This window comes from Alosa sapidissima, chromosome 1, assembly GCF_018492685.1.
Source record: "Alosa sapidissima isolate fAloSap1 chromosome 1, fAloSap1.pri, whole genome shotgun sequence".
NCBI classification, from domain to species: domain Eukaryota; kingdom Metazoa; phylum Chordata; class Actinopteri; order Clupeiformes; family Clupeidae; genus Alosa; species Alosa sapidissima.
Window position 1 is genome coordinate 36,822,643 of NC_055957.1, and position 16,988 is coordinate 36,839,630.

At 41.4% G+C, this 16,988-nt stretch overlaps 1 protein-coding gene across 3 annotated transcripts in view; it reads right to left on the reverse strand.

Annotated features, from left to right (window-relative positions):
* Positions 1-13,904, reverse strand: part of abca1a (ATP-binding cassette, sub-family A (ABC1), member 1A) — a 30,146-nt gene extending 16,242 nt beyond the window's left edge. For 2 of the 3 annotated variants that reach the window (XM_042079522.1, XM_042079358.1), the window contains exons 1-12: positions 13,742-13,904; positions 12,147-12,258; positions 11,387-11,480; positions 10,011-10,152; positions 9,760-9,878; positions 7,371-7,492; positions 5,679-5,870; positions 4,838-4,927; positions 1,599-1,842; positions 1,327-1,466; positions 993-1,109; positions 229-423 (exon numbers count right to left, since the gene is read on the reverse strand). In XM_042079522.1, coding sequence (XP_041935456.1) covers positions 229-423; positions 993-1,109; positions 1,327-1,466; positions 1,599-1,842; positions 4,838-4,927; positions 5,679-5,870; positions 7,371-7,492; positions 9,760-9,878; positions 10,011-10,152; positions 11,387-11,480; positions 12,147-12,212 — 1,521 coding nt within the window. In that variant the 5' untranslated portion in view covers positions 12,213-12,258; positions 13,742-13,904. The remainder of the gene's footprint in view (positions 1-228; positions 424-992; positions 1,110-1,326; positions 1,467-1,598; positions 1,843-4,837; positions 4,928-5,678; positions 5,871-7,370; positions 7,493-9,759; positions 9,879-10,010; positions 10,153-11,386; positions 11,481-12,146; positions 12,259-13,741) is intronic. The other variant, XM_042079437.1, reaches the window with a different exon arrangement.
* Between the last annotated feature and the right edge of the window lie 3,084 nt (positions 13,905-16,988).

Consider the following 16,988-nt stretch of genomic DNA (forward strand, 5'->3'; position numbering starts at 1 on the left):
TTAATTTAAATTAATTAAACTTAATCTGAGCACAAATGGTTTCAGTCTAACTATGGTTTCAGTCAGTCCTATACTCAGTTCCTCATAACTAAATGACATGTTCCTGGGGCATTTCCTGTCATCCTTCCCATTTCCCTATATTTCATGATAACATTGCATGTGTGTGGGTAGTGGTGGGGGTAATTATTTCCCATGTGACTGTGTGTTTGTTTCGTGTCTGTGACTAACCTCCATGAACCGGGAAATGGTCAGTACAGCCTGGTCAGTCTCATTAAAGACCTCTCGCCACGTGAAGGCGGTCCCTGGGGGCCGCTTGTCCTCCGTGGCTTTGGACAGGAAACTGGCGATGTCCTCCACCCGGTACTCTGTCCCACTCAGCTTGGCGTTAAAGAACCGGGCGCTGGCATTGTTCTGCAGCAGCGTCTGAGGAACAACACCCAACAGCACAGCACAATTCAGTCTCTGGGCTGTTCCCCTCACAGCAGTTTTGAATACATTTGTCAAGCGAAATGTGGTCATTACAAGCTCATTAGGTGTCACAAATCACAGATAATTCTCTTCATTTCCATAATTAAAGGCTGATGATGTAACAGCTTACATCAGAACAAAATCTCTGAAGTCTTTGCTTATCAAGGTCACAGGGTGTCAATGTGTGTTTTGTATCATATGGATGATGAGCGTGTGCCAGCTGTTTGTCTACAGGACACTCTGTCATAAACAATATGTCTGGGATGGCTGTGAAGGACTATTTTGCGCCGCTGCAGAAACTGAATCATCGGTGGTGACGCATGACGGGGAGCACATTGAGAGACATGTGAGCGCAGCCACTCGGGTAAATACCACATCTGGCCACAGTGGGACAGCATGGCGCAGCGGACGCCCATGCAGAGCCAGAGCTCTGTGTGTGTGTGTGTGTGTGTGTGTGTGTGTGTGTGTGTGTGTGTGTGTGTGTGTGTGTGTGTGTGTGTGTGTGTGCGTTTTTGCTCACTCACCCGGACAAGGTCCATCTCCTCACTGTTTTCCATGAAGTCCCATAGCTTCGGCCTGAGCTCATCCCACATACCACCCAAATCACGCAGCACCCCCATCTCCTGAAACGTCTTGTTCACCTGACACACAGACACACACACGCACAGATTGATTACAGTAGATATTGATATCAGAACTGGAAATGCACTTCTAACCAAATTCTTCTATGACAGCTTTTGGGCTTCTGGCATTGTTCTCCTTTTTAACCACTCAAGAGCACAAGGCCGTTTCTCACTTGTTGTTCTAGTGAAGGTCTGACGTGTTTGGTCTAAAGGCATATAGTGTTTGGTCTGTTACCTCCTGTATAATCCTCTGTGTTGCTGGGGTGTCAGGAGTGTAGAGGATCTTCCCCATCAGAAGTGGCTTCAAGGCCTTCCAGATCATACGAGAGATAGGACTGGACTCCAAATTCCTCATCATATTATTACAGTACGGAGCTGGAGCAAGTGATACAATATTGTTAACAGAGGAATACTGTCAAATATAACATTCAGTCTATTTGGACAGCTTGTTTGTGATTATAGATTGATGGTGGATGGATGGAATGTAGGTGAAATAACGGAACTCACTGGAGGTGTTGTCATAGGCGGACACTGGTTCATCTTCGCTGCTGTTGCCATAGTTTCCAAACAGGGCTTTGTAGTTGTTGTCTTCGTACCAGTTGAGGGATTTGATCTTGAGGCCGCCACTTTCAGGATGCCCACACACGATGCGGGACACAGCCTGGTACATGTGACTAGGTGAGCGTGTGGCATTGGCCGTCAGGTATTGGATCTCCGTGCGCATGTCTCGCCAGCTCTTCATGCTTACAAGCTGTTGGGACACAACCAGAGAGAAGTGACTCAAGGTTAATGCAGTGTTTCACATAATTACAAAAACTGATTGTTAAGTTTAGCAATGATGTCCATGGAGCAGGGGAACTTCCAGGCGCTCTGCTCGGCAATCCCTGTGGCTAACAGTTCATCTAAAAAATACTGCTAATATTTGCCAAATGAGAAAAATTGTGAAATTGTGAAAGTGAACTCTTTTAAGACACACTGACTGACTACGCATTCTAGGTCACCACAGAAGCAGCCTCAAATATGTATACAATGCAAGCTGGAATATAAAGCAACTTCATCCTAGTGAGCTCCAGACACCTGGCGTGGTTTCTAGAGATATGTCCTTGACTTCAAGTGGTTCAAGTTACTTTTCTCAAAGCAAAAACCACATAGACAAAACCACCCTGCTAAGACTCAGGCTAGAATTGATAAGGGCATATTTTGTGAAGGTAGCAAGTATTTCTTTTCACTGGGCCATGCTGACAAAACATATTCAAAGACCTCTCGCCTCCATGCAGAGCGTGCTGTTTGTTCCTGGTACATATGGTCACACGGTGTCATTATTGTCAGAGCTGTCTGTGTGCACTAATAAATGGACCTGAAATAGAACAACATCTAGCATCTAGCCACACTTCTATCAGATGAGAGAAAAAAAACATTGCACAAAACAATCCAAAATAAACATGTGTGTACAGTACATGTGCGAAGGCTGAGGGGGAAGCGATCAAAGTAATGGGCTAAAGACAAGTGCTTGGAAACAAAAGATTAATTGAGAGGGTTTTAGGCTAATCTCACCGCTTATGGCCAGAGGTGTGAGAGAGCTTTTGCGAAAACCAGTCCCACTCGCACAGCGAGTGTGAAGCGGAGACATGTCGCTGCATGCAATCGCAACGCTGAAGTTATTATCGGTCATTCAGCAAATGACAACCCAGGAGCCTGTTTATTCTGTGTACATATCACCAACCACTTAAGCAGTTACATCACCATATTTTCCAAATGTGTGACTTACTTACAAACCCGAGTTCACTGACCTTTGTGGAAAGTGACAAAAACATCTGGTTCAACAGAAATACTGGGAATGCATGCCATGCTCCCATGAGAGACAGAGCCATTTCTCCTACATGATTTCAGCCATTGTATTTGCCACACTGTCTTGCTTTGAGAGCAGTGGGTGAAAGGTCACACACGTTCACGCCAAGAATCAGTCACTGGTCAGCAGGGGCCGGGAAAAGGGAGGAATAATGAAATAGCAGCAGCACAGCATCACACGTGGGCAGGCAGCTTGTTTTGTGGGGAGCCTCATCAGCACATCACATGCTCCACCATGAAAAAAAAAAACAACCAACTCAACATCCTTAAGACACACAAAGAACATTCCCTCCGAAGGGGGGGGGGGGGGTAATGCCAAGGTCACTCCGTGCCTCCCACTGTTGCTACCTAGCAGGCCGGCCGCTGCAGGCAAGACTCCCTTTATTGTCTGCCTGTTTTCTGTCTCTATGGCCTTGATGAACACAAGGCACTCGTGAGGAGGTGTCGTGGCAAAGCCCGAGGGAGCAAACAGACCAACATGCAAAAAGGGGCTGAGTAATGCGAGAGTAACGACCCAGAGTAACCTCGCCGCGGCTGGCTCAGCGTGGGGTTACTATAGTTCAGCGGGGAAGGAAGCAGCACTCAAAGCCACAAGCGCCTCAACGCAGCACAAAGAGAACACTGAGTAACTGGTGCTGGGTTGGCTGCTGGCTCAGCTGCAGCTAAAGCAGCTAAATGGATCACAAGACCAGAAACCTCAGAAGTACAAATGAATCCAGGGAGAAACGGTATAAAGGGTGAAAATAAGGGTGAAGAAGCCTGTAACGGGACGTATCACTGGATCCACAAAGAAATATCATCTTGACTGAAAATGGTGATCATGGTATATCTGTTCATGACTTTGTTCAACTCATACTTAGTGACAAGTGACAAAAAAGTGTCAACTGTCTGCTTCCACACTCTTAAACGACATAAAAAAAACATCTGTTGTTTTTAAGACATCTCTGTGTCCAGATAGGGACAAGACAGTTTGTGTTGTTTCCTTTTTTTATTTGTTACACAATATGTGTTGAAAACAACACTTGCGTTGTTTTTTTTAACACATCTCTGTGTCCAGATAGGGACAACACATTTGTTTTAAGAGTGCAGTATCTGCTTAGATATGATATGATTTTAGTACATGCACTTGTCTTTGTGGTCAGAGAGCACATACATGACTCTAGCCCTCCCCATCTGGAATCGGCTGTGGTTGAGTGACCCAGGGCTGAGGCCTCACACTGCCAGCAGGAAAGTCCAGTGTTCTCCAGCAGCTGACCGCCTGTTACTTCACGTTTAGCGAACTCAGCTGTTCCACCCAAACCAAATCCTGACTGGGGGTCTCATGACAGCCTAAGCTAAGCTAGCTCTGCTAAGTCATTTCCAATGTGGAGCAAAGATTTAGTTTCTGCGCTGCACTTGCACGCTCACTGGTGTCGTGGTTTTCAGTGGTATGCTGACTCTATAGCAGGCTGCTGTAATGGCAGCTATGCAAACTAAAATAGGCTCTGGCAGCCATCTTTTTCATGATATTGTGAGGGAAGAGGAAAGGAACCCTTGTTGTGTAATGTTCTAGAAACCATCTTTTGGAACCAGAGCCGGACTGCTTGCACGATATGGGATTAGTGTCACTTTGAAGTTCACATTTCCATATGCTAATAATTGTAATGACACATTCTGGCCAATGAAACATTACCAAATACAAGAAGCACAAGCATAACAGCAGTCAGCCCTGTAAACTGGCCCACTTAGACATGTGAGCTGTAAGAGGGAACTGAAGGACTCTATACATATGTTATAATCTGGAGACATTGAGCTCTAGATGCTATCTGTAACCCTATCTCTCTGGCGAGTCTCTCTGGCTGTTCCCTCTGGAGTCCAGCTCTAAATGTAGCCGTGAGATATTTTCAGGGACCACTTACCTCCACAGCTAAAGATCCCAGGCTCTCAAGTAGGTTGTCTGTTGCTGTGGATACATCCTGAACAACCTTGGGGTCAGACTTCACATCCTTCTGTCAAAAACAAAGGGGATTACCATTAGAACATTACTGTTAGAACATTACCATTAGAACGTTCTGTCAACTAAATAAAGGTATCAGTATTAAAAAATAAAGAAACTTAACAGTGTACCACCAAAAGTTATGTACTTTATTGACCGGCAAACAATGTATTATTTCAGTGACTCTATGTAACCTGTCAGACATATATGTTAGTCTGTCAGTATTCTCCATATTATTCATATCATAAAATGGATACAGTCCCAGTAAGTAGCACTGAGTCTGTCAAGCCACCTTAGTGACCCCTCATTACTCTGGCAACACAAAGGAAGGCATTCACTGCTAATGTGGGTAGAACTGAATAAGAAACAAAAGTACAAAGCTTGGACCGTGGCCATCACATTATTTTTAATATACAGAAATCTATTCATCGCCACTGGCCTAATTGTCCCTCTTGGCACAAGTTTATCACTGCACTCCATGACCACATTATGTAAAACTATTCATCACTGTTGCGCAAAATCATCTGATCAGATCAGACTGAAAAGAAATGTTTCACTTGACTGCATCACAAAAATATGCTTGAAACCCCTCTCATGAAAATAGGTCTTTTGGGTAATTAGTTTTCAACGGAAAAGGCTGTCTTCTTTGTCCTATTCAGACCTGACAATATGTTTAATGTGTCCATTTACCCAACAAAGTCTGTTTATCTGTGGCCGCGCCCTATTGTTGCTGTTTCAGTATACTGTATGCAGGTGAAGCTTACCCGTATTGGTTTGAGAAAGTCCAGGTTTGACAGGAAGTGTCTCTCTGCCTGATTGAGCCACTCAGGGGAGGACTGGCAAATCATCTTTTGGGTCAGTTCTGAAACATCCTTGTCTGCTATAGTCACAAAGTCATCCAAGGACGTGTTGTTGCACAGGTCTTTCAGATGCACACCAAAACCTTTGATGAGGACCTATTAAAAAATATACATGCACATATATCATACACACTGGTTACATTTCACAAGCAGGATTTCATATGATTTCTGATTAAATAATGATAGAACAGAAGGTCCCACATGCAGTCTTTAAAATTGTTAACTACTAATTGCAATTGACTAATTTAGGAATAGGAACCACCAGCTAACAGAGCCATATATGAACTCCACATTTCCTGACAGGCAGAATGTGTGAGTGTACTTCAGTGCTTAGGAGAGAAATAGGGCCTTCATGGGCATCCACAGAGGACACGTGACTTTGGTGTGTGCACTGCCCTCCTCTCAGAGATTTTTTAATGTCCTCAAGATGTTTCGCTCTGCCCTGCCCCCACTCAATGATTGCCAACACCAAGAGAGTTACGGTTATTTGGAGTGTTAAGGTCTTGTCCTATCATGTTGTTTATTGTGTTGTTTGTTTCTTTATGGTATAACATAACAAGTAACATAACAAGATATAACAAGTTAAATAATTTAATCAGATTGTGGACTGTATTACTCTACTCAAATGAATCACTGTTTTCCACAGCCTTCATTTTAAAATGCTAAAATGTGTAGATCGAGGACATTTTTTTTAATCCTCAAAGCAATGGGTCTCAAGGGTCTCTTACATAATAAATGCTTAAAAAGTCTGCACACTTCTCGAATATTATCCTATTTTTTTGTTTTTTATTTTGTCACTCTGGTTGAACAATGTTTCGACCTTTTGGTCTTCTTCAGTCAGACTGTAATGTAATAAGTCATGAATTTGGAATTTTTTTCTCCATTTTAAACAAAGAAATCTAACACAATTTTGCCTTTCACCATACTTGACCTTCAGCATGTGCATGTGTGTGTGTGTGTGTGTGTGTGTGTGTTTGAGCAAAAAGGAGAGAGCTGAGTGGAGAACCGTCTGCTGAATATCCAATAAGCCACGGGGATGCAGTCGAGAGTGTTGGGCACGTGAGCCCAAAGAAAAAAAAGGGGGGGGGGGGGGGCTGCGATGGTGGAAAGTCATGTGACGGCTGGCCTCAAAAACAACAGCCAGCACACATTCTTGTGGAGCAGATGAGACCACTGTTCTCCCCCCAGCACATATGCTGCCGCTCAGACACTCTGCCTGCTACCCTTACACACCTGCCTGGCCTATGGGTGTCAGGGAATTCCCCTGACAGTTAAAACACCTGCATAATAAATATTACACCAGATAATGACCTTCATAGGCATGATGTGACTTTTGAACCACTTGGCATCAGCAACAGAATTCACTGTCCTACTCAAATAGCTGGGGGTTGTGTTATATGCTTAAGTGAAAAGGAAATGACACAAAATAACGTATTTAAATAACATCTGAAATTTTAAGCCTCACTTGTGGAAACAAAAAAATATTTTTAAATGCGGCTCTAAGAAGGCTATATTTCAGATACCTGCAATAAATATCAGAGAATGAAATGTAAGCTGGCGCTGAGATGGGTTTGATGAACAGACTGAAAGCCATACCTTCTCCAGGTTAATGTCAGCCTCCACAATTTGATGGACGGCGTATTTTGGAAGAGTCGCATTGTGCTCCAGGAACTCAGACAAGGTCTCATCATCACGGAGAAAGTCTTTCAGCTTGAAACCTGAACAAATGGAGAGAGTCCTTCAGCTTGAAACATGAGTAAATGGAGGCTAGTTCCTGCCACAAATATGGAACATCATTGACGCTTCATAGCTAAAGAGCTGCAAATAGATTATCAGTGCTCATTTTCAGACATTTTTTTTAACAGAGACTTATGCTTTATGGTACAATAATATTGAATATGATATGTCATCCATGGTCACTGATTTCAGGCAAATGTCTTCAGCCCTCTAAATCATGTAAATCTTCAGCCCTTGTGTAAATACAAAAAGATACAGAACATGACATCAGAATTCTGATGAATGAGATGTGACGGCCAGTATTCAGAGTGGCCCCTCTGAATTACCTATGGAACTAGATATACAATAGTCTGAGATAAACAAATGGGTCATTGAGATAAGAGCGCGAAAGGCATATTAGGAGTCTGTCTGTGTTGCATGCTACTGGCTGGCTGCGCAGTCCATTTGTCCACTCAGAAAGCCCCATTGTGTTCCATGTGTTAGAGGAACATTCCAGAAAAGTCATCACCACTGAAAACCGGTTTGAGTCAGCTGCTACAGCTGGAGGTTACTATAGGTTATTCCCCTTTGTACAGTATTGCATCTCAAGTTCATAAGATCTAAGACTTTAAGAGTATCCAAAGTGTTTTAACATTTCTGAATGTTTTCATAGGACAAGGTCACCTCCGTTGTGTTGTCTTTCTTTTCTTAGAAAACAGGGGCATATAACATGTTTGGGATTCTAATAAATAAGGGTACTGTTATCACTCATTATACATCTTTCAGTGGGTTGTGGTGTTGAGATTCTATTCAAATCTATTACAGTGTTCCTACATATGAAATGAAAACATCCTGGATATCCTGAGACACATTAGAGAAAACCCCCACAAGGAGCTTAGGAGGAATCAATTAACACATCCCAGGGCCCTGTATACAGCCAATGGGAGACAACCGGGGGAGGGTGGAGTGCAGCAAAGACATCCCCAGGAGAACAACACCAGCCGTTGGGGAGCCATAATGAAGCTCCCTACACTACCAGATGGGATGTGATACCTACAGTGGCATCATTTCAAAAGTCGACTGTCAAGACTATGCAACAGAGGAAGTAGAGAACCTATGGCTCTCAGATATTTTGCTGACATAAACTTTAGCTTTTTAAGCAAGCTATAGTCATGATGTGAAACTGATGCAACATAATGAAACATACAATGGGCTGAATGGAGTGACACAGTTCCTGTCAGGAACAAACCCACACTAAGGCCAAGACGATGGGGAAATGAAACCATTGGGGTGTATTGGCTTCAGCTAAAATGGACAGTCCATGCAGGAGCATCTCAATTCAGCTTTCGTGCAACAGATTTAGGGAGAGCAGAGTTCAATGAGTTTTCTGGGAGCGCTCAGCCTGTCCTCAGTGAAAGGTCTAAGTGCTGCCAGACAGCTAGCGCTGAGACACAAAGAAAACAAGAGTGGGAAATGAGTCTGACCCATCTTTGGTTCGAGCCAACAGAGGAACAAAATGTACAGATGGAACGAGTAATCAAGGGGGAATGGGGAGAGGGGGGAGAGGCAAACTGAGAACTCTTTCAAAGTTCCCAAATCAATTCCCAGAATTCCCATGTATGTCATTACTGTAATTATATTCAAATCCTTTGACAATAAAGATTGCCTTTTCAGTTCATCTTCGTACATATTTTCAAACACTTAGTTAGATATGAATAGGTATTAAACAAAATGTTACTTTAAATAAATTGTTGGTCTACTTGTTAAAATAGTGGTCAGCATTGCCAAGATAATGATCTGTTTGCATATCAATCATTTACAGACAAGTCAAAGTTTGCCCAAAAGTTTCACTAGCCTACTTAAAAAAAGTTGCTGTATAACAAACAGCTGTCTTCCAGTCCGGTTTTTGACCCTATAGTCTTACACACAAACAGGGGCATGTTGCAATTGCATTTATCTGATCAAAGATCAAAGAGATAAAAAGGTATCCACAAAAATAAATGCCATTCTGTCTTTATCATTACAGGGGTGTGTGCACAATCCCCCATTTGGCCTCTCGACCCTTTCAGCAAGTTGCAACGCCATTTTATTCTACATAATTAGAGAGTTACTCATTTTCTGCCTAATGTCTGCCTAACTTTAAATGGGTGAAATGATCTGCTTTTGTGTTTGTTTCTGTTAATTTCCACGACATACATGTGTGTGTGTGTGTGTGTGTGTGTGTGTGTGTGTGTGTGTGTGAAAGGGCACTGTGTTGAACATTTCCTACCTGCAGTGTTGCGTTGCAATTTTCTTAGGGCCCGAACTAGTCTCTTGAATCCTTCAAAGCTCTTATCATTCTGGCTGTATAGGAGGATCTTCTTGGCATCAGTAAACAGTCGTGAGATGCTGCAAATAAATATAATCACATTTGAATTCAGATTCAGGACCAGAACTAACAATGTCAATATGAGTGCTAAAAGATGATTTAAAGAAATGTTTTCACATCGTTTCTACTGTGTATATGGCAACATAGCTTACATAGAGTCATTAAAGTTGCCCACAACTCCAGGTGTCTCTCCTGGGGTGGGGTAACGAAAGCAGGGGTTGTTGGCATTGCAGATAATGCCCTGCACCCAGGGCAGCGTGCCCGCAGATGGCATGGCCTTATTTGGAAAATGGCCTAAAGAGAGGAAGGGCAAAGGACATCTTTCACACACATCCATTTAACGGTTTGGTTGATAGCAACAAAAATGACCATAGCTAGCATCTAGTCATACATCAGACTTTCCCAAAGGTATGTTAAAGCACAGGACCTGTCGTATCTTCTAATGACTCATTTCCGGGTGTTATCAGCACTGTTATAGTCTTAGCTTATCACAGGAAGATGAACTCTCCCCGACCCTCACACAGCCACTGATTGGGCAGACTAAAAAGTCAACCAGGCTTATCACTGTCCAACCATCAGCAGTTAGTTTGCAACCACTTCAAGGCAAACATAATGAGGCCACCCTAAACTGTATACAGAGTGAAAGGGTGAAGGGGCAAAAGGCTTGCGTGTGGCAACTAGAGGTAGAATACTAATCGATGTAAACAAATAGCTATTGATAACAGCCATTGATTCCACTGATGGGCACGTGAAAACAAAATGCTTCCACATGCCGAGTGACTCAGATTCACACAGCTTTATGGCTACTACAGCTTAAGTCATACTGTTGAAATCTTTTTGGAAAATTGTATGCAATGTAAGCAATGGAAACAATAGTTCCCAGACCAGTAGATCAGTTCCCATAACGTGGTACACTGAGTTTTACAAAAGGAATGATGTTATAGAGTACATATAAGTAAGACCTGTAAATACATTGTAACAAGTGTAGTGAATTGAGATTGTATTGTATTGTATTGTATTGTATTGTATTGTATTGTGTTGTATTTTACATCTAAAACACTCTTCCCATTAGGTCAATATTTGCTTTGCTGTGGAAAGAGCTGGTTCATGTAGTCCCCAGAAATGACCAAGGACACAGTAACAATTACCAGAAACAGAAGTACAGAAACAAGGCAACATAAAAATTGGAACAGTACTACAGTTACAAGAGTTATTTTGTGAAATGTTACACTCTTTAAAAACTACATATATGTATTTTTCCACTCTGGGTAGGGTAATGCTGTGCAATGCCTTCTTATTTCCATGTAAACTCAATCAGAAAATAAATAGCCTCTTCCAAATCCAAGTCTTCTGTTGTTACTGATATGGTGTTTGGTTACAATACACTATAAGACAACATATGATATTGATAACCATAACTGTGCTTTTGTGTCGTAGGGCAGGGAAGATAAAAACATGGACAGAAGATTCTCCCATTTATACGCACAGCTCATGTCAGAAAAATACATTAGAAAAGAATGTTACTCACATTCATGTTGTTCATAAGGAGGGTAGTACAGCCGAACTGATATCAGAATGAAAAATATGAACAGGGGCCATATGACTTCAATAATCAACTGGAGCTGAAAGCAAAATAAAAACCAAGGGAATCAAAGATTGTTCAAGTTTGTCCTTCTCGTTTACAAACATATCTATACATTACCATTGATTATTCAAGTTTGTCATTTGATACCATGTTCTATTTTTGTACATGGTGTACATTTGTGTAGCATGTCCTGTGCTCTCATTAAGTCTAAAAGAGTAACTGTGGGTTCCTGTGTGTGGAAGCCATTTTGTGGGGCATTCAAGCTGTTGGCTCTGGTAATCTTGCTTCTTTCATTATGCTGGTGATATGCACAGAACAACCCCCCCTGACATCTGCCACATACCCCCACCCAAGCACATGTTGCCCTTTCTACTCACTATAAGTCCCACTGCTTAAATTGTATAGCTGTTAATATCTCCATGTATATAGATTTGTCTGTATCTGTCTTCCTTACAGCTTAGTTGATGTATCCTCCAAATGAAAACACTTTGTTGTTTGACCAGTAAATTGTATAGTGGATATGAGGTTATGTCCAATATTCATATGTATGCCTGTCTCATAGGTTTTAAATGTACATTCTGATATAGTTATTGCAAAATACATGTCATGCAGTTAATCCAATGAAATATGTGTAGGATGTCGAATGTTAGTTACATTTATTCACTGATAACCAAATGTCACATTCCTCAGCATTAAGACTCACCGTTTGTCTCCGACGATAAGTGAAATTCTTCCACAAAAGCAAGCCTAGCTGAGTAGATACAGACATCTTGCCTCTGGACCTCTCCAACTGCACCACCTCACCACTGCAAAGACTAATTAAACAAAGAGAGAGAGAAAGAACAAGTTCACTTCTGGGGCACTTAGAATCTATCAGGTTCCAAAAAAGACTACTCACGATCAAGTGAACCTGGGGTTTTATAAGGTGAGGCAGTAATGCACATCCAAAACAGTAAGGTCCCGGTGTTGCTAAAGTACATAGAGACTTTGGTACTTCTAGGTACCACCCACACATTTTAGCTATGGGGAAACATTGTATTTTTTGTAGAAGTAAAATATTCTTGCCTGCATTAAAAATGTTTAGCTTCACATGACTTTGGCTATTCAAAGGAGTGATTCACAAACAGGCTATGCTTAATATACAAAAAAGAGATCTCAGTAATCAGAATAGCTTTATAAGCACCTAGTCCCCCAAGAAACATTTTCCATGTGGGGTAACCTATAGAACGAAGGATATGACTACACAATTTCACAATAATAATAATTTAATTGATGGCGGTGGGAAATAAACATTATGTCATCATTTTATAGTAAACACTTTATAGACACAACAGAAAAGTGCTGTTTTGCGCCTCTAGTGGAATGTAGGCGATATATTTTTATCATGTTTACAATATTGCCTTCACCAACCCCCATCTTCTGACACTCTCCCCCATAAACACGGGTTCGTTCATCTTCACACGCACTCATGAAGCATAACAGTTCCCTTTTTTCGAATATGCGGCTTCCTGTGTTTGGTGAAATTCTGACCTGGACTCATAAGCTGTAATTAGGATGTTTCTCCGATTTTTATGTGATACAATGTGAAAAGTTGATTGCCAAGGTCTATGAACATTAGGGAGCCTAATAGAGGACGCTGATGTCCCATAGCATGATCGTAGCCTATGAGTCCTATCGATTCACATTTTAATGGTAAAATTGTTGCATCTCTTCATCTAGGCTATTGGCTGTTGGCAGCAAATTTGAACAAGAAACATGCTGCATGCTGATCCATCCATTTAAAAAAAAAACCTTATGAAAAACATTTGTGTCAGAAAAAAGGTTGAAGTGTCATAAACACACAAAGGCTGGTTTTGGAAGAAGAAGAAAAAAAACATCGTGGAGCTGCATTGTTCTAGGGAGAGGTTACTCTCGGTTATCTAGCAGTGTCCCCCCACTCGACAGTAGACAAAAGGTGCTCATATTCATTAAATAAACAATTAACTGCGTTGTAAACGTTCAGTAATGGAAGTAATTGTGAAATGTTAGCATAAGCGACTGGTCTGTTAGCCAATTACTTAAAGAAGTAGCCTACCAGTTAAACCAACGCCAATTGAAACATATCACTGAAAATAAAAATAAACCAGTTAGAGAAATGTGCGCAGTAATAAGTTCCACTAGCTTACAGTAGAAGTATCTATTGCGGCACCTATGCGCATAAACATATTATTTTTTATCTCTTCAAAACTTCGAGACAAAGCATCCTGCTGAAAAAAACAGTTATAGGCTATACGCTAGAACAAAAACAAATGTCCTTACCTTTGCTCTGCTCTCCCCAAATGTTTTTTGTCTCGTCATAAACTGTAGCCTAGTCTTAATTCCGTGAAGCAAAAAAGAACGATCCTTCTTCACCTTTTTGTACCGCTATTGTCTCAATACTGCCGTCTGTTCTTACGGAACTGCTTTTTTCTCTCTCATCCTTTTATAGAGGAGGCGATGCTGTTGCTTTGAGAAAGAAGGTTACTCTCGGTCAGAAGCTGCGTGGCTGTTTGTATTGGTCATTCCTTATAAGGAAAGCACGTGCAGACTCAAAACACCTCTTAAAGCGGCAACAGTGGGACCGCTTAGGCAGGAAAATGAATGAAACAGGAACGAATCTTATTTACTCGCATTAATCAGTTTTCTATATATCATGTTATTCTTGAAGATAGGCCACATGCACTTGATGCATTATTCTAAAATGAGAAATACCATTTTTATTTTCGCCCTGCATGAATTAGTTTATAGAAAGACTCATGTTTGCATGAGGGTCGCCTACTAGCCTACAATGGAAAAAGAAAAATACGTCAGAGAAAAGTCATACTGAGTCTATGTTAAGAGTATGGCTACAGTGATATAGCCCTATGCACTATGCTACTTGATCAAGTCCAAACCTGTCAGTGTTGGTCTGTCAGTGTTGGTAGCTTACACCAATGATGTTGCAAGGGTTTGTTGTGATTGTTGCAGACACAGTGATTTTCTGGATGAAAATGCAATTAACAAATTGATTTTGAGGGGTTTTTACAATAATTATTTCTTACAGGAATTGGCCTAAAGATGTGATCCCACCATGGATCTTATGAGGGTTTGTTATGATTGCAGCACAAAGTGATTTAATTTAGAGCAGGAATTCTCAAACATTGCTGTGATTTTGGGTTCAGATCTATTGCAATAATGCAGAGATTGTTGACATGTAGGCTATTGGCCTAATGGAACATAATGCATTTTGCAGACATATCCTTAAATAAGAGAAAAGGCCGCCGGCTCCTTGAATTTGCGAAGTCAGAGCCCAGAATTGAGAAACTGACGTACTATCTGCTTGTGGGGGGTCTATTTTGTCTTTGCATGTGTAGCCTGGCTCATTCTCAAACTTTTTGTAATTTTGTTTAAGTGCACTACAAGGTTGACTGCTTAGTTCCCATGCTCTCCTTTGAGGCCCAATCAGTTAGCTCCTCAGAATAGCCTTCCTATCGCTTTGTCAGTTGCCCTTTTAAGACTGTATAGCCCTGGACATTTTGTCAGTTTTGTCTCAACTGCAAAGAAAAACAATTTTGGGAAGGTTTTTACGACTCAAGTCATAGCCACAATATTTTATTGATGATTTTGCATTTTGTTTTCAATTTTGTGTGTGTGACCTACAGCTAAGGGAAAACATAGTTTGCACTTTTAATGCGTGTTAGTTGTAATGCCCCATTGTGATAGCTGCAGACAACCAATCAGGAAACTGAAATTGTTGCCAAGTAGAACATTTTAACAAACCCCCGACAGAGCGGCGAGGCTTTTCGGGCTGTTTAACACGATGCTTCGGTGAATTATGCAGAATATGTAATAAAAAGGAGATTGTGTCTTGGTTAGCCTATTGTTAATACATTAATAGCCAATTCCACATTAGATGACATCACATTAGCCTATCTTAGACTGGAAGTAAGTTAGCCATACACGGGGTTTTATCCTATCATGCATAGGCTACAATAGACTAGGCTACATAACAAAAATGTGAATCTGGTTGTCTTTTTCACCATTATCATCAAAAGATAACGAGATGGACTCATCATGTCTGCTGCGTTCCATTTGACACTCCAAATATGCAGCCTTTTAGCGTAAAGCCTGGAGAGCGTCGCTTTTTAATCTATTTATACCATAGACTGTTCTTGAATCTGTGATTTATACAGTCCGTGCTTCTAATGCAAACAAAAGAAGTTCATCGTGTGTCCATGTGGGAAATATCAGAACTGGAAATAGCCTATGCAAGGCTGCGAGTTGTTTGTCCGATAGTAACCTCGGTACAGCGAGGGGGGATGGGTAGATAAAACTAAAGGAGATGAATTGTTAGTCTAGAACATATGAATATGTCGACTTGAGGATTTCTTTTGTCTATTTGAGATCATTGCTCGATTTCGGCCAACTAGGCATGGACGACTTCGAAAGCAGCAGCATAGCGATAAGATTCGCCTGAATGACCGAAAGTAACCTCTTTAAGAGTCGTAGGAACTAGGTGAAAGGGAACATGATGTCATTGCGCTCTAGACTGTGTGGACTGCCATACTAGCCTATGTGTGATGGATAAACAATTGTTGGTAGGCTTACAGGAAACTGCGAAACAGTTACTTTTCTTAAAGAAATGTGAACATACATAGCATACGAAACTGATTTCTAAAAGAACTAGGTAAAGCATAGGCTATTATATTTTGCCAGTGTTGGTTTCCCCGTAGGCTAGGCTATATGCTTCGACCTATCTGAAATATTTATTTTGGTAATTTGTTAATTTAGCTACCTCCATCACTGAAAGAGAGTGTTTGGTGTTTGTATCATTTCAAGGCAATGGGGAGACACTAAAACCCCATCCCTGAAATCTGGGGTTGCTTGGTCTTAAAGGGATAGGGTGGAAAGAATAAAAGCTGATTGATCTCTGCTTATTCAATCAATCATTATTCATTCAATTTTTAAAAGAATATCTGGGCTCCACTAACCCTGAGCTTAATGAATGTAGGCAGAAATAAATGTGCTTCGTCGCTGTGTCCATGGAAACATACTAAATGACCCCATGATATAAAATACAAACTTTCACTGACATGTTCAGATGGTATAAGAGCTGGTAAACAAATGCTTTACAACCAGCCATGTGCGTTCTTAGGGTGAGTGGCGTGTGCGGCTGAATTACCAACAGCTGACAGGACAGTCTACAAAAGACAACTGGTTTGAAGGGAGCCTCAGTCTTTATTCCAGCTGGCCGGGGGGTTGGGGTCCTTCTCTGGCCACACGTGCCTGCCACAGCAGCAGTTCACAATGTTCAGTCTGTCATGCAGGCAGGTTAATTTAATGGTATTCTTCAGACAGGGGCCTCTCCAAACAGGCTGACCCAGTGCAATGGACATCTTGGTGTTATTTGAAATATGTGAAGTCTTCAATAATAAAACAACATGAACCTTAAATCTGGAAATTACAGACAGAACATGAATTGTATTTAGGGACCGTTCGTTATTTATAAACGGGGCCACCGGAGGAAAATAGGGGAGGGTCATGTCTT